This window comes from Hyperoodon ampullatus (genome assembly GCF_949752795.1).
Source record: "Hyperoodon ampullatus genome assembly, chromosome: 5".
Taxonomy (NCBI): domain Eukaryota; kingdom Metazoa; phylum Chordata; class Mammalia; order Artiodactyla; family Ziphiidae; genus Hyperoodon; species Hyperoodon ampullatus.
Genome location: NC_136918.1, coordinates 140,646,620 through 140,674,362, shown reverse-complemented (window position 1 = coordinate 140,674,362; position 27,743 = coordinate 140,646,620). Strand labels below are relative to the sequence as shown.

The following is a 27,743-nucleotide window of genomic DNA, read 5'->3' as shown; positions in this document are numbered from 1 at the left end:
GAGAATGGACTTGAGGACACGGGGAGGGGGAAGGGTAAGCTGGGACGAAGTGAGAGAGTGGCATGGACATATATACACTATCAAATGTAAACTAGATAGCTAGTGGGAAGCAGCTGCATAGCACAGGGAGATCAACTCGGTGCTTTGTGACCACCTAGAAGGGTGGGATAGGGAGGGTGGGAGGGAAACACAAGAGGGAGGAGATATGGGGATATATGTATATGTATAGCTGATTCACTTTGTTATAAAGCAGAAATTAACACACCATTGTAAAGCAATTATACTCCAATAAAGATGTTTTTAAAAAAAAACATACATAGTGGAAGGCTTCTCTAAAAGTTTCACATCTTTAGCTGGTTTTCTTATAATTTGACTCTATGGATTTGGACCCTAATCAGGGTCCAAACAACACAGGACTAAAACAATTAAACCAACACAGGATTTCTCTGCTGTTATTATAGTAGCTTCTAAGGGCCCAGACCTGTCTCAGGCCCTTCTGATATCAGTAGCCACAAGAATACGGAGGGTTTAGAAAAGCGCTTGTTTTGCCAAAATGGGAAAAACCGCACAGCGATCTGAAATCTGGTAGCAGATAGAAACAGGAAGCTCAGTGAAACTCCACTCCCATGCCAGACCACATCCAGGACAGTGCTTCATCAGGTGGGTCCAGCCCTAAACCAACTCTCCAGTAGTGTAGTTATCAATAGCTCGGAAGAGTTTCATTTTTTATCATTAAACATAAAAGATACTCCCTGGCCACTTTCTTACTGCCAATCTTTGTCATTGGGGCTGTGATGCAATTTCAACAGTGTTGCCAAAAGGCTCAGAAGATACAGGGTTAGTCTGGCCTGAACTGAACAGGACACTCAAACCAACGTGGTCATGTTATTGCCTACCCTCCTCTCATGTGTGTTAAGAGCTTAAAACAAAAGACAGGCCACCTATATTGGGAAGAAAATATTATGTACTTCTCGTGTGTTCATCTTAGCCTAAGATTTATTTTCCTACCTGTAGCCCTGATTCTCTCAGTGATTAATTTTCTTCTTTTGTACTGAATGTATTTTTGTAAACTGCCTCAAATCTTAGCTGAGGGAAATATAGCATGGTAAGTGATTCTTTGGTATCAGAAATTCCCAGAGCACACACTTACTAGGTTGTTGTTAAAGATTACATGATAGAATTCATTAGTAGTATAGCACTAGTAAGTAGGTAAAAGGTAATACAGTAAATTTATGCCACCTTCTTAAAATTCCATAGATAAATATGTGACGATCTCTAGTTGTCAACTCTAGAAGCTTTCAAGTCAAGATAAGTTTTCTTATAATTGAACAGATTGTGTTTTGCTTCAACTTAAGTCCATATAGCTTCTTCAGAATTTCAGAGGACTGAAGAACAGTTTGTCCATATTTTTTACTTGATGTTAACAAATAGATATAGAAAATAATGAGTATGAAGTGGTTTTTTCAACTTCCAGTTACGTTAGTGTGGCAGATTAGATGCCCTAAAACACCATCTTGAAAAAAAAAATTTTAAGCCAGATTAAGAAAAAAGTATAAATGCATTGCTAAGCTGGTACCAGAAAAAAAAAAAAAAAGTATAGCCAAGTGAGATCAAGAATCCTAAGAATAAGCACACAACCAGGCCACCATCCACGTTGAGAGTTTCTTACAAAACTAGGAAATCTTTATCTTCCACTCTGATGCCACAGAGAGAAAAGAGGGAAGTGGATGAAGCCTGGGTCTCCTTAAGGTGGGGAGTTCTATAAAACACACACACATAAACATACACACACATACATACACACACAGAGATATACATTTGCACATACAGACATATACATACATACACATGCATGTGCACATACATACACGTATATACATAGATGTATAGATACACATACAGACACATATATATACACCTGCATACATACATATGCACATGCGTACACACATATACATAGATACACACATACATGCACATATATACATATGTACACAGACACACACACCAGAACCCCACTGAGGGCTCTACCCTCAATGTAAATATAAATGAGAAAAAACTTTGCCATGAAAAATAGAATGGAAGAAAACTTCCCTGATTCAACTTTGGTGCTCAGTGAAAGAGAAAACATTCTCTGAGAATTTATAGCTACAAGCCAAAATTCATGAGAGTTTTTGATCCAAATTACCACGACATGTGTGGTCCAGAAAATCTTCAAAGGAAATCAAGTTAAAAGGGTTCTAACTTTTATAGAGCTCCCAGGAAACTAGCAGAAACAAATTCCAGGCTCAAAGAGTATCTGCAAATAACATTTTTTAAATGAGCAATTCAGAGTCAAAAATCACAAAATAAATAAGGAAATAAAAATATACCATGTGTGAAAGCCAGCAGAAATAATGAAAAGCAGAATCAGACACTGGAATTATCAGGCAGAAAATATCAAATATCTATATTTAATATACATAAAGAAATGAAAGAAAAGCTTGAAAACACAAGAAATAAACTAGAAAGAACAATTAAGCAAATTTGGAAAGAACCAGAAAGTCCTCCTAACAATGAAAATGTGGATTAAATAGCTAATTAGACCACATCAGAAGAAAACAATTTAGCTAACTGGGAGATTCAACCAAAGACATTATCTGGAGAGGGGGGAAAAGGATGAAAAATATGGAAGAAATATTATTATAGGAAGACAGAATGAGAAGGTCTAACACACATCTTATAGGAGAAGCTAACAGAGACAATGGGGGGAAAGCCATACTTAAACACATATGGCTAATAATCTTCTAGACTTGCTGAAGATACCAATCCTTAGACTCAGGAAGCCCAAAAATAATCCTAAACTGGATAAATAAGAAGAACTCTAGGGAATTCTCTGGCGGTCCAGCGGTTAGGACTTGGCACTTTCACTGCCACGTGGCAAAAAAAAAAAAAAAACTCTAAATCTAGACACGTCCTAGAGAAAGATTATAATGCAGCCCATGGAGGGAGCTGTAGAAGGGAGGGGAAAAGGAAAACGTTTCCCCCCCAAAGTATGGCATTAGATTGACAACTGGCTTCTCAATAGCAATGCAGAAGTCAGAAGAAAGTAAAATAATTTCAACATGCTTACAAAAAAAATAACCCTCGACTCAGAATTCTAGACTTAGTGAAACTATTTTTCATACATGAGTGAAATAAAGACACTTGTCTGGAAAAATGTCTTTTTTAAAAAAAAAAATTTAGAGGATTTACCACCAACAGACCTTCACTTAAAGAAACTCTTATAGGACGCATTTAGGCAGAAGGAAAATGATTCCAGGTGGATTATCTAAGATGCAAGAAGAAATAATGAGCAAAGATATTAATAAATATGTGGGTAAATCTAAATCTAAACAAACCTTGACTATAAAAACAACAAGTAAAAATGTTGTGAGGTGGTATAATGGCCAACAAATTAAAATACTAAAATAACCGAACACATGTAAATAAGGAAAGGGTGATTAAGGTTAAAGTAAAGATACAATCTTACCTAATTTAAATTAAGTATGGTTGTTAAAATAACTAAAGTAACCACTAAGAGAACAGGTAGCTTATATTAAGTAAACAGAGAAATATAATTAGGAAAAAAGACTTTAGTCAAAATAAAGTCAAGAAAAGATGAAAAAAGAAAGAAACTGCAAAAGTTGGAAAAATAAAAAGTACATAACAAAATAATAGAAGTAACTCCAAATATATCCAAATCTCAATGCATGGGTGAAAAAAGAAATCATATTATGGACTACAAATGTTTTAGAAACAACAATAAAAATATTGCATATCAAAATACATGGAATGAACTAAAGAAGTACTCAGAGGGCAATTTATAGCCTTAAATACCTACCTTAGAAAAGAAAAAAGCTTTAAAAGTTGTGAGTCAAGCATTAAAGTTGGGGGAAAAAAAAACCAAAGAATATGGAAGGAAAAAATAAAGATGAGCAGAGATTTAGCAAATAGGAAAAAAATTATATATAGATAGAGATGTATATAGATAGAGATCGGTAAGAATCAATAAGACAAAAAAATTGAAAGTTGCTAAGAGACTAGATCGTATAAGTTCTTACCACAAGGAAAAAATGGTAACTATATGAAGTGATAGATGTTAATGAAATTTATTGTGGTAATCATTTTGCAGTATATACATATATCAAATCATTGTGTTGCACACCTAAAACTAATACAATGTTATATGTCAATTACATCTCAATTTTTTAAAAAGAAGGGTAAATTTTTTAATAATTATTTTAGTTTTTTTAAATCACCAGTTATGTCATCCAATTGTTTCATCCACATTTATTAAAAACTCCATTCTATCCCCATCTATCTGCCATGCCAGCACTGTCATAACCAGTTGTGTATTGTGTGGGGCTCTATTTCTGGACATTAGGTCTACCTGTCTATTTATCCTTCAATATCACACTGTCTTCATGATCACAGCTTTATAATGAGACTTGCTTATTTTCTGCTTCTTCTTGCTATTCTTAGACCTTTCCTTTTCCATTTTAGGTAAATTATCTTGCTTAGTTCTACAAAAATTCTTTCTGGGATTTTGATTGAAAAAGTATTGGATCTATAGATCAATTTGGGAAGAATTAGGATCTTTAAGATACGACCTTTTTATAGAGATGGTCAACCCAAGGATATGTTCTATAGCATCATTTATTTAAGTCTTCCGTAACATTTAAATTTTCTCCAGACATCTCTTGTTAGATTCTTTTGGAGGGACTTCACATTTTTTATGCTCTTCTTAATTATGTGTATATATATATATACATATATATAATATATATTATGCTTGTCCTTTTTCCATCATAAGGAAAAGGCAAAAACTAAATAGAAAAATGTTCTAAATATATACAGAAGAGGACACACAAACATGAAGAGCTACGCAATCTCTTTACTAACAGCCACAGTTAAAGGATGCTTCCTGTGGGGCCTCCCCTGAGCTGCCACAGGGAGCCAGAGCAGATGGTTTAGAACATTTTTTAAATGGGAGAGGGGTTGAAATAGAGTTGATGGATTATTTTGTTAAGGAGGAAAATATTTTTAAATTATCAGCCACTGTCACCATCTTTTTTCATAAAATTGAAAAATATATTTTACCAAAAAAAAAGTGGTAAAAATGTGCAACTTGCAAAGGTTCTACTCCACTTGACCCCAGTCCTCACTCCCAGGACCTAGAGGTAAGGTCAGATCAAAACAACAACCAAAACCTTCTTAGAGTGACTGGAAATGTGGGGGTGATCTCACCAGTGCTTCAAACATCCACAAAGCTGTCTTCCCTCTCCTGGAATCACTGCCATCATTAGTTTCAAAGTGTAACCATCCCTCAGCTCAGCTTTAAAAAACTCTTTGTATTGTCTGTTAGAGCTAAACATACTGAGAGTGATGATCTAGGTCATGAAGGTGGAGCCCTCGTGAATGGAATTAGTGCCCTTTATGAGGAGACCCCCCAGAGCTCCCTCACCCCTTCTATCATGTGAGGACAAAGCAAGAAGGCACCAGCTGTGAAACAGGGGGCCCTTATCAGAACTCAACCACGCTGACACCTTGATCTTGGACTTCCCAGCCTCCAGAACTATGAGAAATAAATTTCTCTTGTGCATAAGCCACTAAGTCTGTGACATTTCTTTATAGCAGCTCAGACAAAGACACACACCAGTGTCCACTCTGAAGCAATGAAAATGAATAAACTAGGAACAACACCAATCAACATAGTTGTATCTTTGAAATATGTTGGTGAAAGAAGCAACTCAAAAAATACAGATAGTATGAGTCCATTTATATAAAGCTCAAAAATAGGCAAAACTAAACAATGTATTCCTTGGGTGTGTATACATGGGAGATGGGAGAAAAGGAAAGGAACGGTAAACACAAAATTCACTACCCTGGCTCCCTCTTGTGCAAAGGGAGCTGGACACGATCAGGGAGAAGCACGCAGTGTGCTTTTAAATTTCTGGAGATATCACGCTACTCACACCAATGGTGTGCACATGGTTGTTCATTTTTATTATCCCTCTTGAAACTACATATTTTTTATCATCTATGGCACATTTCATAATAAAATTTTAATAACATAAAATAGCTTGTTCAAGACTTGTGGTTGCCAAGGGGGAGGGGGTGTGGGAGGGAAGGACTGGGAGTGTGGGATTAGCAGATGCCAACGATTATATAGAGAATAGATCAACAACAAGGTCCTACTGTGTAGCACAGGGAACTAGATTCAATATCCTGTGATAAACTATAATGGAAAAGAATATATATGTATAACTGAGTCACTTTGCTGTATAGCAGAAACTAACACAACATTGTAAATAAATTATACTTCAATAAATTTTTTAAAGGCAAGGAAAAATTGCCCATAATGGCAAAACAAAAAGTAACGTTTATTAACGTGTTGGTATATGTACTGTCAAAGTTATATATAAGATATAATAAAATTGTGATCATCCTGAAAAAGAAATTTTAATTAAAAAATAAAATAAAATAGCCTGTTCAGTAACATCAGTGTGTTGAGAACGGCCTCCCCCTGCCCTAATTGGGCAGGCATCCTGTCCTCCCTTGCATTCCTGAGTCCCCACAGATACTTGCCTCTCTGCTGAATGGTCAAGGTCCCCTTTGGCTGCTGCATCCAGGCCCAGGTAGTCACCCCAGTCCTCATCTAGGCGAAAATGCACAGACTCCGACTTGGCATCAACAGACAAGTTGGCTACTTCCTGTTAGTTTTTTTCTGCCAGGCGGGTGACCCAGCCTCCACTGTGCTGGCTTCCCTGTGGTGTGCCCTTTCTGTAGCCAACAGTTGTCTGCCATGCCCTCACGATAACATCTTCATCTACTCTGCCCAGAGCAGCAGGGGTTCAGGCTGGCAGGGACACGATGGTACTCAGAACTACCTGTGACACCCAGCCCTCTCACTGCCCTGGTGCAGAGAAAGCCACTGCTTGCCCTTGAGGTCCCCTCTCCCTGCTGCCATCATCAGGTATGGCATATAGGTGACCATTCAAGAATCCAGAGTCCAGTGATTCAACTTAAATGGTAGCATTATTCTGACAGTCCACATTTCAATCGTGTGGAAAGATACATTGACCATCCAGATTTATGCCATTTTATTTTTTTAAAGCAGGTTTATCACTTTCTTTTTTTATTTAATTTTTATTTTATATTGGAGTATAGTTGATTTACAATGTTCTGTTAGTTTCAGGTGTGCAGCAAAGTGATTCAGTTATACATACACATATATCCATTCTTTTTCAGATTCTTTTCCCATATAGGTTATTACAGAATATTGAGTAGTTTTATGCCATTTTAAACCTGACATATCCTTCATAACCATTAAGTCTCCTTTCAAACTCAGAACCTACAATACAAATAGTCATTTTTACCTACTTTCTGAAAACAAAGTCCTTTGCCTCATTAATGAACTTTTGTTAAGAATATCCACAGACTGCAGAAAAGCAAATTTATCAAAGATGCTAGTAAGAAAAACTTGTAATACCTCTCTGAAGGCAGAACTGAAAAGAATTAAAAACAGTTAAACATAAAATAATTTGTATGCTTATCTCATTAGAGCCATACTTGTAATAGGAAAATACATCTTAAAAATAGAAGCCTTTTTTCTTACTTGGGAATTCTTTTCTTCTTCTTCCACAATTAAAATGAAAAGCATTGCTAGATCACAGCAAAACAGAATAAAAAATGCCTTTGAGGTTTTATTTTTATAGCAGAAAATAACTGCAGAACTTTTACCCTGGAAGTTAACATAGGTTGAAAGAAAATGCTTCAATATTGTTTCTACCGTAACTAGCCTTGATTGAAAAGGACAGTTAAAATAAGCAAAAGTAGGGGCTTCCCTGGTGGCGCAGTGGTTGGGAATCTGCCTGCCAATGCAGGGGACACGAGTTCGTGCCCCAGTCCGGGAAGATCCCACATGCCGCGGAGCAACCAGCCCCGTGAGCCACAGTTACTGAGCCTGTGCGTCTGGAGCCTGTGTTCCGCAACGAGAGGCCGCGATAGTGAGAGGCCCGCGCACCGCGATGAGGAGTGGCCCCCACTTGCCGCAACTAGAGAAAGCCCTCACACAGAAACGAAGAGCCAACACAGCCATAAATAAATAAATAAAAATTTAAAAAATAATAATAATAAGCAAAAGTAATAGGTTTTAAATCCTACTTTCACTGGGAAAGTACTAGAAGAAAACATGAGATGATTCCTTTGATGATTTTAGGGTGAAGAACAATTTCCTATACAACACAGGAACAATTTTTTAAAAAAAGATTAATAGATCTGTCTGCACAAAAAAATTTAAGTCCTGCATTCCAAAAAAAATCACTTTAAAAAGTCAAAAGACAAAGAAGAAACATGGGGAAATATTTGCAACATGGTAGTGACAGGGCTACTTTCCTTCAAAAGTAAAGACTCTTACAAACCAGTAAACGTTACCTGAAACCAAATAGAAAAATAGTAAGTCATAGAAGAAAACACAGAGAGCTTATAAACAGAGAAAAAGATGTTCAGCCTCACCCATTAAGACAGAAATCCAAGTCAAAGCAATAAGAACACATTTTTCACTTAACAGATTGGCAAAGATCCAAAAGTGTGCATATAGAGTGTTGTCAAAGTCACAGGGAAACAGCCACACTCAAATTACGTTTGAAAATGTAAATTGGTGCAACTATAGTCCAGGTTTAATATCTATTGAAGGGTGATAAGTGTATATGTTGTAACTCAGCACACCTTCTAGGAATTTATCCTATACATCTACTCAGACTGAATACAAAGCACTGTACCCATAAAGTGGTTTCCTGCAGCATCATTTGTAGCTGAGAAAGACTGGAAACAGCCTGAATGTTCCCCATTAGAGGACTGTGCCAATAAATCATGTCACATCCAATGGGATGTTTTGCAGCCACTAAAATAAACAGTATATGATCCAGCAATCCCACTCCTGGGCATATATCTGGAGAAACACATGGCTTGAAAAGATACATGCACCCCAATGTTCATTGCAGCATGGTTTACAGCAGCCAAGACATGGAAGCAACCTAAATGTCCACTGACAGATGAATAGATAAAGAAGATGTGGTACATATATACAATGGAATATTACTCTGACATTAAAAAGAATGAAATAATGCCATTTGAAAAATGACAAATACTGAATCGATCAATCAATAAATAATAACATTAAAAAATTAAAAATGATACAAATGAACTTATTTATAAACAGAAATAGACTCACAGACATAGAAAACAAACTTATGGTTACCAAAGTGGACAGGGAGGGAGGGATTAAAAAAAAAAAAAGAAATAGTGCCATTTGCAGCAACATGGATAGACCTGGAGATTATCATACTAAGTGAAGTAAGTCAGACAGAGAAAGACAAATATCATATGCTATCACTTATATGTGGAATCTTAAAAACTGATACAAATGAACTTATTTACAAAATAGAAACAAACTCACAGCCCTAGAGAATGAACTTATGGTTACCAGGGGGGAAGGATAGGGGAGAGGGATAGATTGAGAGTTTGGGGTTCACATGTACACGCTGCTATATTTAAAATAGATAACCAGGGACTTTCCTGGTGGCTCAGTGGTTAAGAATCCACCTGCCAATGCAGGGGACAATGGTTCGAGCCCTGGTCCGGGAGATCCCACATGTCGCGGAGCAACTAAGCCCATGCACCACAACTACTGAGCCTGCGTTCTAGAGCCCACGAGCCACAACTACTGAAGCCCACGTGCCACAACTACTGAAGCCCACACACCTAGAGCCTGTGCTCCGCAACAAGAGAAGCCTCCGTGATGAGAAGCCTACGCACCACAACGAAGAGTAGCCCCCGCTCACCGCAACTAGAGAAAGCCCGCGCAGCAATGAAGAACCAATGCAGCCCAAAAAATAATTAATTAATTAATTTTAAAAAAACAAACAGATAACCAACAGGGACCTACTGTATAGCACAGGGAACTCTGCTCAATATTCTGTAGTAACCTAAACGGGAAAAGAATTTGAAAAAGAATAGATACATGTATATGTATAACTGAATCATTTTGCTGTACACCTGAAACTAACACAACATTGTTAATCAACTATAATCCAATATAAAATGAAACCGTTTTTTAAAAAAGAGTATGTGCAGCTATGCAATGATAGCTGAGATATGGTTATTAAGTGAAAAGAACAAAGTGTATAGAGTACACCCCCATTTTTAAGTGATATGCAATTGTTAATGCACGTAGAAAATTCCTGGAAGACCAAACAAGAAATTGCCAGCACTGGTTGGTCAGAGCAAGACTGGATACATAATTTGCAGGCCCCAGCGCAAAATGAAAACAATGCTTCCCTTGTTCAGAAATCATTATGAGTTTCAAGACAGCACCAGTAGAGCGTTAAACCAAGCTGAGAGCTCTCTTGAGCAGGGTCTGGTGTGACTTCCCAGATGGCAGATCCATGAAGCTGGCCCACCTGAGAGGAAGGAACTAGAGGGGGCTGAAATGGGAGGGAGAAGAATCTTCACTGCAGGCAACTTTGGAGCCATTTTAATTTTTCCGTGCGCACATCTATTAATTTTTCAATTGTTAAAATTTTTATGAAAAATAAAAATTGCTCATCACCACTACCTCCCCCGAAAAAACTTATCCTCCCTTTCTTTATCCAAGAAGAGTTGCAGTTCTGAAAAATTCAGCTCAGGGACATCCCTGGTGGCACAGTGGTTAAGAATCTGCCTGCCAATGCAGGGGACACAGGTTCGAGCCCTGGCCCGGGAAGATCCCACATGCCACAGAGCAACTAAGCCTGTGCACCACAACTACTGAGCCTGCACTCTAGAGCCTACAAGCCACAACTACTGAACCCTGCATGCCACAACTACTGAAGCCCCTGCGCCTAGAACCCATGCTCCACAACAAGAGAAGCCACCGCAATGAGAAGCCCGCGCACCGCAACCAAGAGTAGCCCCCACTCACCGCAACTAGAGAAAGCCTGCATGCAGCAACAGGGACCCAACGCAGCCAAAAATATAAACAAACAAATAAATAAATAAATAAACAAACATAAGGTCAAATTCAAAAAACAAAAAATTCAGCTCAGGGTTGAGGGATGTCCGGAGGCCGGGAGGTCTGGAGTGGGGGGGGAGAGGAGTGTGGAGTGCAGGGGAGGGACCCTTCCTCACAGAGCAAGTACTCTCTACACTCTGGGAAGCCCCAGCTTCAATCCCAGGAGAGCTGGACTGGACCATATGTTCCACTAAATAACTGCTTGCCACGTTAAGACTGTTTGAAGACACTCCCACATCCACAGGACTTTGAGCTAAGCCTCTGAGGAATCCTAACACACCATGTAAATTCACACAGCCTGTACTGTCCCCTATAAAACCATGTCCACTCAGGACCTCAGAAAGTGACCTCATTTAGAGATAAAGATATTTACAGATGTAGTTAGTTATGATGAGGCCGTGTTGTACTAGGATGGAGCCTATTCCAATGAATTTTTTTCCTTATAAGAAGGCCTCGTGGGGACTTCCCTGTTGGTGCAGTGGTTAAGAATCCACCTGCCAGAGCAGGGGACACAGGTTCAAGCCCTGCTCCAGGAAGATCCCACATGTTGCAGAGCAACTAAGCCCCTGCGCCACAACTACTGAGCCTGCGCTCTAGAGCCTGTGAGCCACAGCTACTGAACCTGTGTGCCACAACTACTGAAACCAGCACACCTAGAGCCTGTGCTCTGCAAGAAGAGAAGCCATGGCAATGAGAAACCTGCACCCTGCCATGAAGAATAGCCCCCACTCACTGTAACTTGAGAAAGCCCACGCACAGCAACGAAGACACAACACAGCCAAAAATAAACAAATTAATTAATTAATTATTTTTTAAAAAGAAGGTCATGTGAAGACACAAAGAGACCTGCAAGAAGACCATGTAAAGATGGAGGCAGAGATGGGCATAATATGTCAACAAGCCAAAGGATGCCAGAGATTGTTGTCTGCAACCAGAAGCCACTAGAAAGGCAGGGAACAGATTTTCCCTCAGAGCCTCCAGAAGAAACCAACACTACTGACACCTTGATTTCAAACTTTGGCCTCCAGAACTGTGAGAATAAATTTCTGTTATTTTAAGACACTGTAATATCTTGGGCTGCCATAACAAAATACCATAGGCTGGGTGGCTTAAATAATAGAAATGCATCCTGGGTGCAGCATAGTTGGGTTCTGCTCTCTTCCTTGTTTACAGACAGCTGCCTCTGGCTTTTTGTTCACATGGTGAAGAGAAACCGTTCTCTCTCTCTTCCTCTTCCTGTAAGGGCACTAATCCCATCATGGGGACCCCACCCTCAGCACCTCATGTAACCCTAATCAGCTCCCAAAGGCCCCATCTCCAAACACCATCACATTGGGCATTAGGACTTCAACATATGAATTTGGGGGGGGACACAAACACACAGTCCATAAGAACCACCAGGTTTCTGGTGTTTTGTTACATCAGCCCTAGGAAATTAATGCAAACCCCCAACAACGAAACAATTCATGATGCAAATAAAAGGCCCAAAAGATTTTCTGTAAATGGGCAGATCATAAATATTTCTGGCTTTGTGGGTCATATGGTCTCTGTTGCAACTGCTCAACTCTGCCATCATGCAAAATTAGCTATAGGCACTAGGTAAGTGAATTAGTGCAGATGTGTCCAATAAAACTTTACTAAAACGGTCAGCTGCAGGCCTTGGCCCTCTGGCTATAGTTTGATGACACCTGCTTTAGGTGAGGAACGTAACAGTAAAGAGAAGCTAAGCTAAAGGACCAACAGTTTTGTGCAGCAAGAAGAGAAGAGGTGAGTGAAGATTCCTACACCAGGCTCCAGCCTTCAGAAGTAGTCAGCTCTGGGACTTCCCTGGTGGCACAGTGGTTAAGAATCCACCTGCCAATGCAGGGGACACGTGTTTGAGCCCTGGTCCAGGAAGATCCCACATGCCACGGAACAACTAAGCCCGTGTGCCACAACTACTGAAGCCTGCACACCTAGAGCCCGTGCTCTGCAACAAGAGAAGCCACCACAATGAGAAGCCCATGCACCGCAACTAAGAGTAGCCTCCACTCACCACAACTAGAGAAAGCCCACGTGCAGCAACGAAGACCCAGTGCAGCCAAAAATTAATTAATTAATTAAACAAAAAAGAAGTAGTCCGCTCTGGGCAATTGATTCCCTCTGCCTTCCAGAACCCTGATTGCTGTGTCTGAAAAACAGCCTAGAAGACTTAGAGGACCCCTAAGATAACTCCAGTTCTCATGCTCCAAAGCCCTTTAAGTTTTTTAATGTTTCCTTTCAACAATTTGATTTACTAAGCAGAATCTATAAACTCTGAGGAAAAAGTGATTTTATGGTAAAATGGACTACTAAATGTATAAAATAAAATTGTTATTATAATGAAATGTCCAGAACAGATTTTGTTTTTGTGTTTGGGTGGTTTATGAATAACAGCTATTTATTTCTCACAGTTCTGAAAGTCCAAGATCAAGGCACCAGCAGATTCAGTGTCTGGTGAGCCCCCTTCTTGGTTGATAAATGGCCATCTTCTAGCTGTGTCCTCACAAGGAGGAAGGGTGTCCAGAACAGTTTTTAAACTGTTTAGATACATTTACACCAAACTCTACTTTTGCAAATTATTCTTTACAAAATTGAAAACATACCTAGTGTCCCTGTGGGAGCATGTATGTGTACCCTGCAAGGTTGACCAGAATTTCTTTCCAACTAAATGTGTATTTTGCTTGAACAAGTGACCTCAATTCTTCTAAACAAAATAAGGAACCTAAAAGAATCCCAAGAACTTCTGAATCATTATTTTATTGTTTCCATCATTTTGTAAGTCTGAACTATTGACCCTTCACCATGGATCTACCCATCCAGGTACTGAATGGTAGAAATAGATCATGACCTGAAAAATGTCCAAAAAAATTCAAATGCTGCCTCGAAATTGATCTGCTTTAAATGACTTCTGATAAACACACATGCAGAAGACTTTTCCAAAAAACCAAATCTCACCCCACAGTACTGCTCTTCGTTGAATATCTGTGGGGGCAGAGGAATCCCATTCTGAGGTTTCTTCTCTCCGGGAACGTTCTCTCTCATCCACCTCCGATTGTCTTCATCTCCAGCAATATCGAACTCCTTAAAATCGATTTTATTAGCTTCCAAAAAGCCCACTACTTCTTGCTGTTTCTTCCTAATCTGGTCAAGAGTAGAGAGATTACTATTAGACAGTTTGTAAAAAAACATTTTATTTATATTTACATAAATTAAGCCCTTCCTTCAACTATACCATACAACACAAATAATATCGCTAAATATTTAAACAAGGAAATCCATAACATCATAGCTCTTCATTCCATAGGATCAACAGGGTCATCATTTAAATTCTGAAATCTTAATCTCATCCATGTTTAAATCATTGATGTATAATTGACGTAATAAAAATAGCAATGCTCTCATCATAACTTTTATTTGAAGCCTTCAAAATACTTTTAATTGTCTACTAAGCTTTAATGCCAAAAAATAAGTAAGAATTGCTTACAAAGAAAAAGATGATAGCGAGAAGGAAAAAAAGACAATTTACCATGAAACTCAAATACCAAGTATACCCACATTAAAAGGCACTTTATTCACAGTTATGAAAATAGGAACGAGTCACATTGAACAAAAACAGTTTTAGAAATAATACAGGAAACTGAAAAGCCCACATGGAGATTATTAGAAGAGAAAGAGAAAAAAAAGCTAGAAAAGCTGGTGGATATTTCTCCCAGAATATTGAAGAGAAATGCAGTAAAATAACCCTGTTCTCCTTTCGCACTCACACCCAGCTCTTCAACTGAGATCAGAGTGCCAGCCACACCTAAGTGAGAACATCCTAGGGCCCTTTTCTCTACCCTTGGTTCACGTACAAGGACTGTATCTACCGAATGCCATTTCTTTGTGAATGTGGCCATCTTGAAGGCTTCGAACTCCTTCCCCAGAAACAATTACAGTTTTCTCTCTTCAGTCAAAGAATTCACTCCCAGAAGGAATGATGCCCTCTTTTATTTTTTTATAAATTTATCTTTTTATCTATTTATTTTTGGCTGCGTTGGGTCTTCATTGCTGTGCACGGGCTTTCTCTAGTTGCAGCGAAGTGGGCTACCCTTCATTGCAATGCACGGGCTTCTCATTGCAGTGGCTTCTCTTGTTGCAGAGCACAGGCTCTAGGCACATGGGCTCAGTAGTTGTGGCACATGGGCTCAGTAGTTGTGGCTTGCAGGCTCTTGAGGGCAGGCTCAGTAGTTGTGGTGCATGGGCTTAGTTGCTCCACATCATGTGAGATCTTCCTGGACCAGGGCTCAAACCCGTGTCCCCTGCATTGGCAGGCGGATTCTTAACCACTCAGGCAGATTTACTTTTAATTAAATATTCAGAAGGCAACATCCTTTATTCTGACCAAACCCCTGTCTTCCTCCCCCCCTCAAATACCCTCCCGGGAGCCTCAGCCTGGCTGAGGTCCACTCCCTCACCAGCGTTATTTCCATCTCTATTAATCATGCCTCAGGACTTAACTGAATCACTGTGCTGTACACTTGAAACTAACACAACATTGTAAATTAACTATACTTCAATTTAAAAAAAGAACTTTAAAAGAAAATCATGCTTCAGGATCCAAGGCGGGATGGAAAAGGATTTCATTTTGTTCCACAGTTTCTACACAGATGAACATTTCCCAAAGTCTTGACTTACGTTTCTTCTGCTGGAAAGTCAAAGAAAGATGGAGAAAGCAGGAGAGGAAGATCTGTTTATTATGTAAAAATAGAACTACCATATGACCCAGCAATCCCACTACTGGGCATATTCCCTGAGAAAACCATAATTCAAAAAGAGTCATGTACCACAATGTTCATTGCAGCACTATTTACAGTAGCCAGGACATGGAAGCAACCTAAGTGTCCATCGACAAATGAATGGAGAAAGAAGATGTGGCACATATATACAATGGAATATTACTCAGCCATAAAAAGAAACGAAATTGGGGCTTCCCTGGTGGCTCAGTGGTTTAGAATCTGCTTGCTAATGCAGGGGACATGGGTTCGAGCCCTGGTCTGGGAGGATCCCACATGCCGTGGAGCAACTAGGCCCGTGAGCCACAACCACTGAGCCTGCATGTCTGGAGCCTGTGCTCCGCAACAAGAGAGGCCGCGACAGTGAGAGGCCCACGAACAGCGATGAAGAGTGGCCCCCACTCACCACAACTAGAGAAAGCCCTCGCACAGAAACGAAGACCCAACACAGCCAAAATAAATTAATTAATTAATAAACTCCTACCCCCAGCATCTTCTTTAAAAAAAAAAAAAAAGAAAGAAAAAGAAACGAAATTAAGTTATTTGTAGTAAGGTGGATGGACCTAGAGTCTGTCATACAGAGTGAAGTAAGTCAGAAAGAGAAAAACAAATACCGTATGCTAGCACATATATATGGAATCTAAAAAAAAAAAAGAAAATGGTCATGAAGAACCTAGGGGCAAGACGGGAATAAAGACGCAGACCTACTAGAAAATGGACTTGAGGACACGGGGAGGGGGAAGGGTAAGCTATGACAAAGTGAGAGAGTGGCATGGACATATATACACTACCAAATGTAAAATAGATAGCTAGTGGGGAGCAGCCTCATAGCACAGGGAGATCAGCTCAGTGACTTGTGACCACCTAGAGGGGTGGGATAGGGAGGGAGGGTGGGAGGGAGACGCCAGAGGGAAGAGATATGGGGACATATGTATACGTATAGCTGATTCACTTAATTATACAGCAGAAACTAACACAACATTGTAGAGCAATTATACTCCAATAAAGATGTAAAAAGAATCTGTTTATTATGATTCCTCTCAAGAAAAGCAATTACGTCTACAGGAAGTTGACTGACTGTTGGCTGCACGGTATTGTGCTACAGTTTATTTCTCAGCACCGCCCCCAAAGAAAGAAAAGAAAAAGAAAATCTGCCCCTCCGGACTCCCCAAACACCAGCAACTTAAACTCAAGTCAAGAGCATGGCTCTCCTGGCTGTTTGGAGCGCTTGGCTTCTGCCTGAGTCTGGAGAAGTGTCTTAGGATGAGCCCAGAGGAGGGACGGGGGGGCAGGGAGTGCACGAGCCCACCTGGCTGGCACGTGGCCGTGGCCCGCACTCTGATGCCCACGTGAGTGGGGCGCACCCCCCAGAACCCCCCCCCCGGTGGTCCTTGTTCAAGGGTCCCTACTAGATGCCGCTCCCACCACAAAGTACAGCCTTTCTCCGTGTGGCCTCCTGAGCTGACCCTAGGGACACAGCATCAGTCCCCAAAGGTCACCCCCCCATTATGGTTTCAAGGGCAGGGGTGTGCACAGCACCCCAGTAGCCCTCACCACAGGTACACTCCCCCCTGCACCTCTCACCCCTCTCTCCCCCCTCCAGGGCACCATGGCCATTGCTGGTCCCACAGGCTGCACCGTCCTTCTGGGCAGCCCCTATGGAGGATCCAGGGTCCTTGGGGTGTGTGTGTCACTTGGAGGCTTTGGGACCTCAGTGGAGGCTGAGAGAGTTCTGTTGTCTTATCCTGTTACATTGGGAATTCCCTGGCGGACCAGGGCTTAGGACTCCGTGCTTTCACTTCCTATCCTGTTACATTGACTCACAAGAATGTGCCATTCTCCTAGAGAACAGACTTGTGGTGGCCACGGGGGAGGGGGTGGGGGAGGGGTGGACTGGGAGTTTGGGATTCGCAGACGCAAACTGTTACATAGAGAATGGATCAACAACAAAGTCCTCCTGTAGAGTACGGGGAACTATATTCAATATCCTGTGATAAACCATAATGGAAAAGAATCTGAAAACTGAATCACTTTGCTGTACAGCAGAAAGTAACACTGTAAATCAACTATACCTCAATAAAATAATTTTAAAAAAAACAAACACGTCATTCTCTGTCCTGAAGTCACCAGCCACTGTTGGTGACTGTGCTGCATCAGAGTGATCTTTGGGTCACTCGCTTGGCATGTTCCGTTTATTGTCTTGTACAGTTACTTTCCAAACAAGTTCACTGTATTGTAGTAAAAAGCACACTGCATTTGAGTGAGAGGTGACCTGCATTTCCATCCTGGCTGGGAAGGTTGCTATCTGAGCACAAGTTCTTCCCATCCATTGCCTCATCTGCAAAATGGATAGAATGCCACCTTCATCCTGGGTGCTGGTGAGAATTAAGAAAGCATGGAAAAGCATTTTGCACCACAAGTCGAGAACCTGTGCAGTCAGGCACCCTGGTATGACTCGTCCTGATTGCTTTTTGCTGTATGCGGGCCTCTCACTGCTGTGGCCTCTCCCGCCGCAGAGCACAGGCTCCAGACGTGCAGGCCCAGCGGCCACGGCTTATGGGTCCAGCCGCTCCACGGCACGTGGGATCCTCCTGGACCGGGGCACGAACCCATGTCCCCTGCATCAGCAGGCAGACACCCAACCACTGCGCCACCAGGGAAGCCCCTGATCACCATTTTAAGATAACAAAGCTGAGGTACCAGTGAATTAAAGAATTTTCCAAGGTTCACATCCAGATCCATCTAATTCAAGAGCCATGTTTTTCCCTCTATATTTACACTCAATCAAGACTGGAAAAAGGATTGTGAAATCCGGGGGCCACCATTAGGGTCTGTCCTTAAAGATGGTGGTCCAGGGGCTGTGCATCTTGAAAACAGGGAGGGCTCTCTCCCTTTGTCCCCCAACCCCTGTGGCAATGGCCTTCAGGAGGAGAGGAGGGTCATCCACGAAGATGCAACAACTTTCTCCCCTACTTCCAGGGTCTCTTCACCCAAATCTGTGTGTAAAGTGGTAAAACATGGAACCACGCTTTGGCATCAACTGTTAAAATAAAGATGTGATACACAGCTGCATGCCTAAACCTCATCAAGAGATTACAATTGGTTTTTTCCTTTTTCATTTATTTCATTCATCCAACAGAAGTCATAATGCCCTCTTTGATGAGGTCACAGGCAAGAACCTGTTTTTAAAGTATACAGATTGAAGAAGTAAGCAGCAAAGACCAACTGCCACACACACAGCGTAAGTACTGGCAGCTGCTCTGGGGTCATCCTGCAAAGAAGCTTCTGGGTGAAATTCCCCAGCCGGGAAAAATCATTAGCACTCACACCGTGGGAAAAATCAGTTCTCATTCTTTAGGATAAGACAGAAATTCCTCCATTTATGTGGCTTGAGATAATTCTTCTGAAACATCATCACAGATGCAGATCTTCTAATATTAACTAATAAATATAACTACAAAAATATTGATTAATATTAACTAACATTAACTAATAACCAATAGTTATAATAATTATAATACTAACTAGCCATAGCTGATAACTATAACATTAACTAATAATGATAGGACTTCCCTGGTGGCGCAGTGGTTAAGAGTCTGCCTGTCAATGCAGGGGACACGGGTTCGAGCCCTGGTCCAGGAAGAGCCCACATGCGGTGGAGCAACTAAGCCTGTGCACCACAACTACTGAGCCTGTGCTCTAGAGCCCGTGAGCCACAACTACTGTAGCCCGTGCACCTAGAGCCGGTGCCCTGCAAAAAGAGAAGCCACCGCAATGAGAAGCCCGTGCACAGCAACAAAGAGTCGCCCCCGCTCGCCGCAACTAGAGAAAAGCCCATGCGCAGCAACGAAGACCCAACTCAGCCATAAATAAATAAATAAATAAATAAATAAATAAATAAAAACTAATAATGATAATATTTATTAAGCACTTGACACCCTGCTGGGCACCCTTTGCTTATTTCCTAAGTCCTCATGACAACACTATGAGATGAGTACTATTCTTACCCTCATTTTACAGATAAGGAAATTGAGGCTTAGCAAGGCGCAATAACTTTCCCAAGGTCACATAGTCCCAAGTGGCACCAAAACATTTGCTTCCGGCAGCAGAATGAACTTGGATTTTCTAAGATCCTGGAATAAACAGTACCCCTCCAGATCCCCCCAGGCTAACTAAATCATGCTCCCAAACTTCAAGAATGTAGGACATCAGATAATCCTAAGAAATCCATCAGTTTGCTCACTGTCTCCGGAAGAATGCATGGGGCCACTCAGACCTGATCTATGGAACATGTAGAAGATTGGCAGGTTAGTGGTAAAAGTTTCCAGCAATGAGTGTGTCAACAGCATATTTGAAGCCCACGAAAGCCATTCTCTACAAAAAAAAATTTTTTTAATCTAAACAATCCAAAATTGTGCTTTTTGTAAATCAACTAAAAGTTTCTGAGGTCATCAACAGCCACAAAAGATTTTGCAGTTCTGCATTTGGAATTGTTCCTCATCGTTTTCTGTTAAAAGATGTTCGAGAGATCACTAAACTGTTGCCCACCAGTTGTGCTCAGAAGGAACAACCAGGCTCGTGTTTTCCTCTCGTCCTCTCTGGAAACCGCGTGAACTTTCAGGGCTGGAGGGGGCGTGGAGGGGCAACGCGGGTGGCATTCAGGAGCTGCCATTAAGACAGTTCCCTGGGCCAACCATTTGTCTAGGGTATCATCCCTGGCTGAGGGACCACTGAAACCCAAGCTGCAACCTGAGAAGTTCCAGGAATCAGATATAAAAGGAAACAACCCCTATGCTGGTCTTCAACTCTCAGGATTAATAAAACTCTTTTTCTCTCCACAGCCTCCTAGATGCTAAAATGCTGGTCAAAATGTCGGTCCCAGATAGACACTGCAGGTTCAAGCCTAAAATCAAAGCCTGAATCATTTCCAAGGATAAACGAGTCCCTCCCTTACCCCTATTTCTTAAGGCACAGAATGAAAGCTGGACTTAGAGAGATCAATGAGTGGTTCCCAGCCTGGTCCCAAGTAAATCAGACAAAGCAATGCTTTGGAGGTTGGCTTTTAATACCTGTTTTTGGTCTGTTTGGATTCCTAGAGCATTTAAATCTTTAGCCTTAGAGACGTTTGTTCTTGTCACTGTGACATCATTATCCTCAAATAATAGTATTACACATGCTAACTTTACACTTTCATTAGGATTACATTGCATACACAAGTAATTACACCCAGGAGTCATTTTAGTAATCTGGCCCATCATACGCTCCAAATATTGTTACACAAAGTGTCATTTATTTGCAATTTTAAATTAGTCTGTCTTGCAGAAGGAATGGCAGAAACATTCCACCAAAAAAAAAGCCTCCCATTCTATCATATATGAGACACAACGCGACACAAATCACATGTTAAAAGTTCTAGTATCGGGGACTTCTCTGGTGGCGCAGTGGTTAGGAGTCTGCCTGCCAGTGCAGGGGACACGGGTTCGAGCCCTGGTCCAGGAAGATCCCACATGCCGTGGAGCAGCTAAGCCCGTGCGCCACCACTACTGAGCCTGCGCTCTGGAGCCTGTGTGCCACAACTACTGAGCCCATGTGGTGCAACTACTGAAGCCCGCGCACCTAGAGCCCGTGCTTCTCAACAAGAGAAGCCACCGCAACGAGAAGCCCATGCACCACAACGAGGAGTAGCTCCAGCTTGCCGCAACTAGACCCACGTGCAGCAACGAAGCCCCAACGTGGCAATAAATAAATAAATAAATAAATAAATAAAGTTCTAGTATCAAACACACCCCCTTCCTTGAATCCCCTTCCACACCCAGCTGTCCCAGATCACACACACTTCTTCACACCATTCAAACCAAGGCAGAAAGCAAAGGGCTCACAGGCTTGCTTACACACACCCCAAAAAGATATGTAAAGCCAGCACTGGGCCATACCCCCTCCTTCTACTTCCAAGTCTGAGTTATTCAGAAAATAGGACAGGAAGAAAGCCCCCAAATTCCATCAGACACCTACCGCTATGGACCCAGATGATGTGGCAACAAACACTTTGATAACCATTTTGAGAGTTGCAAAGAGGACTCCCCCCAACACACCCCTGCGAGGGAACGCGGAGTCAGACAAATCCTGACAGTAACACAGACAAGTGCCAGGTGGGGACTGGCGAGGGGCCCAAGGCTGTCTGAGCTCACGCCTCTCAGCTCAACTGAAGCCCTGCCTCTCCCACGAGCGGCCCAGGCACCTCGGGCTCTCCCCGCCATTGGCCAGGGAATATTTGGGGATCTGTCAGGAAAACAGTTGATTGGTTGATATAAGCAGCCGCTGGACCCTTTCCCTTATCACTTTGAAAGCCCGACAACAGTCCCTAAAAGGCAAGGCTGCGCTCCGCACCAATCAGAGACCTGCGGGGAGATGCCTTGGGCAGCGGGAGGTGGAGCCCGGGGCAGCAGAGGAGGAGAGAAGAGGAGGGAGGCGCGCCCCGGAGCTGGAAAAGCCCAAACAACACCAGCTCGGTGCCGGAGGGGGATTTGTTTACAGGGCTTTTGGCAGGCACACAGCATGGGTCAGAACAGCCACAGAAGCCTTTACCTAAATAAAGAGCGGCTTCCTTACTTTAAAATTTTCTGGCAGATTAAAAAAAACTCAATGACCTTCAACTGGAGTCAGCTTTAATTAATCTCCACTTGAATTCTGTGATGCATATGTCATGCTTTATTATATTTTGCTTCAGATAAATTTCACTGAGCAAGAAAAATCAGGGGAGCACAGTGGGTGAAAATTTACTCAAGAAATTAAGTTTGCCATTAATACAAGTGATAGGCCATCTGGATCAGCAATAACGGTCTGTTACTAAAGATTGTTTTTAAAGGGTGCATGATTTTTATTCTTAAACCGCTCAGCAATGGCACCTAAGGTACAAAGAGTGTATTTTAATCAGAGAAAGGGGCATGCTAATTAAGCAATACTTAATAATTGTCATGATCATTTATGAATACTCACCTTTTACCACATTCAAGTCTACTCTGAGGAACACCTGGAAACTTAATGAAACCTTCAAACACAATTCCTATGGATAGAGTTAAAAAGGAAAAATAACGATTGTTTTGCATTGAAAAACAAAAATTCCATGAACTGTCATACAATAGATTCCTTTAGGAGTGGCCTGTTCCCAGCTTTCCCCCTTTACCACCTGTTTCTCCTAAAGAACAGAGGCTGACAAGCTGAGGACCGTGTCAGGTTTCACTGACATCCCCGACCAGGCAGGGAGGGCTGGCTTACAAGCAAATTGCTTCCACTGTTTTAGAGACGCTGGGGGGAAGAAATGAATGATCTGTTTGTAACAGGCTCTCTCTCTGTCTTATTTGTATAGATAATTTGAATTGTGTTAAACGTTAGAGGCATTAAAAATCTACTAAGAAGCCCAAATGGTAGCCACCCCACTCTCCTGGTGGGTTTCAACGTCAAGATCACGGGCGTGAGGGGCAAAGGCGGGAGGGTATATTTAGTCCTCTTAAGATGGCTGCGTCTCTCTCTTCTTTTAAGTTCCTGACTGCTCATGAAGGTCGTGGCTGTAAGATCCCGGGAGCGGAGAGGGATCTTTTGGGTTTTGACCTCCAGCCCCTTCACCAGAGCCCAGGAGGTCTGGAGGCCTGTTCCCCTTCCCCTCAGGTAGGTGCCCTCCACGAAAGGCCACCCTGACCCTAGAATATATAGCTCAGCTTCATTTAGATCAGGATGAATGGTTGAGATGACTCCGCAACAATTTAACTTAGGGCATGCAAAGTTTACTCCCCAAATTAGGTGAAGATGACTCATGGTTCCCCAAATTTAAGTCACAAGCAGTATAAATTTTACTTATTTTTTAACATCTTTATCCGAGTATAATTGCTTTACAACGATGTGTGAGTTGCTGCTGTATAACGAAGTGAATCAGCTCTACGTATACATATATCCCCATATCCCCTCCCTCTTGTGTCTCCCTCCCACCCTCCCTATCCCACCCCTCCAGGTGGTCACAAAGCACCAAGCTGATCTCCCCATGCCATGCAGCTGCTTCCCACTAACTATCTATTTTACGTTTGGTAGTGTATATATGTCCATGCCACTCTCTCACTTCGTCCCAGTAAACTTTATTTTAAAGCCCACCAAAGATTATAGGTCATTTTTGCTTTTCTTCTTTGATGTATTTTCCAAAATTTCTACAGTGAGTATATACTATTTTTGTCATACGAAATATTTTTTCAAACACCTTAGTCTTAAATCCACCACATGAGCATACTATTTTGCTGCAAATATTATTTAAGAAAGTAATAAGCTCTGTGTATTTCTTAATGCCTTTGTAAGTTAGTGACATAAACTGTAGCTCATGTGCCCTAGGGAATATACATCTGCTAATCATATAGTATAACTGAGGAAGACCCTATGGGGCCTCCCTGGAAAGACCCCTCCCCCCATATCCTCTGCCTGCCTCTTGTCTGTAGAAAAGCTACAGTTATCTCAGGCCTCCCCTGAGTCACAAAAGCCTGGCTCAAGAATTAATGATTGAAAGGATGTGAACATGTAGTGACAAAAGTATCAGTTGGGCCAGGAGAACTGGTAACAATTTAAACAGTGAATCAGCCATGTGGCAGTCACAGAACCTTTAGTTCCTCCCTGAAGGACATAGATAACAGTATTTGATGCACATTCCTGAGCTGTTTTACAGATGCTAAAGCCTCCACCAAATGGAAGAAGCTAACTGCATGATGATGGTGAGCATGTAGCCCCCAAACCAACTGGAGCCTGATGATTGATGATGTTAACTCCTATGACACCATCCTGATGATTGGTTCCCTCACCGCCAACCAATCAGATAATTGTGCACAAGCTGACCACCCACCCTACAGCACCCCCCTCCCTCACTTTACCCTTGAAAACACTTTCCTGAAACCCATCAGGAAGTTCGGGTTTTTCGACCATCAGTTGCCCACACTCCTTGTTTGGTGCCAACAATAAATCCTGCACATTCCTTCACACTTGCACACCACAACCCAGTAGATTGTCAGTAGATTGGCTTTACTGCACACAAGGCCAGAGGACCCAATATTGGTAACAACAGGGCAAAACCTACTTCAATCTTGACACCCCCTCCAGCTGCCTGCCCTAGGGAGAAACAAATTTCCTACTTGAAATAATAGCTAACAATTTTGAGGTGTTTGCCAAGCCAGACCTGCTCTAGGGCTTTGCATAAACCACTCCCTTAAACCACACAACAGCCCTAAAAACGGGTCCTATTACTATTAGTCCTCACCCGTGAGGACTTAGAATGGGAGATGAGGGAATTCCCTGGCAGTACAGTGGTTAAGATTCAGCACTTTCACTGCCGAGGGCCTGGGTTCGATCCCTGCTCAGGGAACTAAGATCCCACAAGCCTCGAGGTACGGCCAAAAAAAAGAAAGAATGGGAGATGATAGGAAAGGTAACGGTGTATCCAGGATTTGAACCCAACCCCGTTTATGTCCACACCACATGAGAAAAACTCCTGATTTCCTACACTCAAATTCCCAGTGCTCCTTTATTTCACTATGAATTACTTTTAGAAGCTTATCCTTTTAATAATGACCATGAAAATGTACAAATCAGAAAGTTGAAAACTCCAGCTGACACATCTTTTGTTACAGCGACATCAGTGACCTTCAAGATAATTTATAGGAACACAAAACATTCCAAATGAGTCTTAAAAGAAAGCTCAATGAATCTCCGACTTTGAAAATTCAATTCAGAAATAAGTTGTCTAGGGCTTCCCTGGTGGCTCAGTGGTTGAGAGTCCGCCTGCAGATGTAGGGGACAGGGGTTCGTGCCCCGGTCCAGGAACATCCCACATGCCGCGGAGCGGCTGGGCCCGTGAGCCATGGCCACTGAGCCTGCGCATCCGGAGCCTGTGCTCCGCAACGGGGGAGGCCACAACAGTGAGAGGCCCGCGTACCACAAAAAAAAAAAAAAAAAAGAAGTTGTCTAATCGACTGAAGATGCAAGAGGCTAATTATTTCAGATCTCTAATCTTTGATGTTAAAATCAAATAACAGTACTTTTAGATCTGACCTAATTTTTAACAGAATTTACTCTTTTTTTTAAACTTTATTGAGGTACAGTTCACAAATAAATTGTAAGATATTTAAAGTGTTTAAAGTGTACATTGTGATGATTTGATATGTGTATACATTGTGAAAGGACGATTTGACATAATTTTAGTGATAAAAGTATGAGGTATTGGCTCCAAACTTTGCAGAGATCCTCGAGGGATCTTATAATAAATGATACCAGATGCTATGTTTGGTTTATTTATATAATTTTACAGGTAAAATAAAATGAGAAATAAAGGCTGGTTTTTATTCTTTTTTAATTTTTATTATTTTTTTCCCTTATTTATATTATTTATTTATATTTTTATTATTATAACAGTGGTTATAACTGCTACCATAGTAGCAGTAGTGGGTAGCATATTGTCCCCCCAAAATTCATGTTCCCTCCCAAACCTCAGAATGTGATCTTATTTGGAAACAGGGTCTTTGCAGATGAAATCGGTTAAGGATCTTGAGATGAAATCATCCTGGATTTCAGGTGGGCCCTAAATCCAATAACTGATATCCTTATAAGAAGAGGAGAAAACACACAGAGAGACACAGATAAAAAACACTATGTGAAGACAGAGGCAGGGATTGGAGTGATGTGGCCACAAGCCAAGGAACACCAGGAGCCACCAGGAGATGGAAGAGGCAGGAAGGATCTTCCCCAGGAGACTTCAGAGGGAACACGGCCATGCTGACACCTTGATTTTGGACTTCGGTCTCCAGACCCATGAGAGAATAAATTTCTGCTGTCTTAAGCCATCAGTTCTGTGGTAATTTGTTACAGTAGCCTTAGGAAACTCATACAGAGCAATAAAGGCCTATGTTAATACGTAACGTGATGGAGGTGACCACCATAATTACTAAAGGCAGTTCTTCAGCTTCGTACAGTAAAGGCCTCTCCTCCTTTCATAACACACAGACAGGAAAGAAGCACCTCTTTCCAAGGCAGAAACAAAGGCTATAGACTGGAAAGAGCTAGCAAAAAAGAGAGGGAGAGAACGTTCAGATGCGAAAGGACGTTCTGAGGAGACTCCATCTTTCAGGTTCCTCCAGTCCTGAGAACCAGGGTTGGGATGTTCCCTTAATAATAAACAGCCACTTTTGGACTTCCCTGGTGGCGCAGTGGTTAAGAATCTGCCTGTCGATGCAGGGGACACAGGTTCGAGCCCTGGTCCAGGAAGATCCCGCATGCCGCTGAGCAACTAAGCCCATGTGCCACAACTACTGAGCCCGCACACTACAACTACTGAAGCCCAGGTGCCTAGAGCCTGTGCTCTGCAACAAGAGAAGCCACCGCTATGAGAAGCCCACACACTGCAACGAAGAGTAGCCCCCACTTGCTGCAACTAGAGAAAGCCCACATGCAATGAAGACCCAATGCAGCCAAAAATAAATAAATAAATTTATTTAAAATAATCATAATAATAAACAGCCACTTTTGTTACTGTCTTGAGAGCACCAGCAGCAATGAACCAGCCACCTTTCCATGAATGACAAGTCTAGGGCAACACTTGTCTAATGCATGTCCACTTGGAGATGGTGCCCAGCTCACCCACAACAAAAACCACTATCCACCTTATATGAATAACTCACATCCAAGGTTGTAGAAACACATAACGCACCAAAATTAAGAGTGGGCACTCTAGGGCTTCCCTGGTGGCGCAGTGGTTGAGAGTCCGCCTGCCGATGCAGGGGACATGGGTTCATGTCCCAGTCCGGGAGGATCCCACATGCCGCGGAGTGGCTGGGCCCATGAGCCATGGCCACTCA

At 41.8% G+C, this 27,743-nt stretch overlaps 1 protein-coding gene across 2 annotated transcripts in view; it reads right to left on the bottom strand.

Moving 5' to 3' along the window:
* LOC307053646 (SH3 domain-binding glutamic acid-rich protein-like) overlaps positions 1-21,924 on the bottom strand; it is a gene marked incomplete at both ends in the record, with an annotated part of 58,094 nt that extends 36,170 nt beyond the window's left edge. For both annotated transcript variants that reach the window (XM_079705146.1, XM_079705147.1), the window contains 2 exons: positions 14,051-14,236; positions 21,880-21,924. In XM_079705146.1, coding sequence (XP_079561272.1) covers positions 14,051-14,236; positions 21,880-21,924 — 231 coding nt within the window. The remainder of the gene's footprint in view (positions 1-14,050; positions 14,237-21,879) is intronic.
* Positions 21,925-27,743: the final 5,819 nt, after the last annotated feature.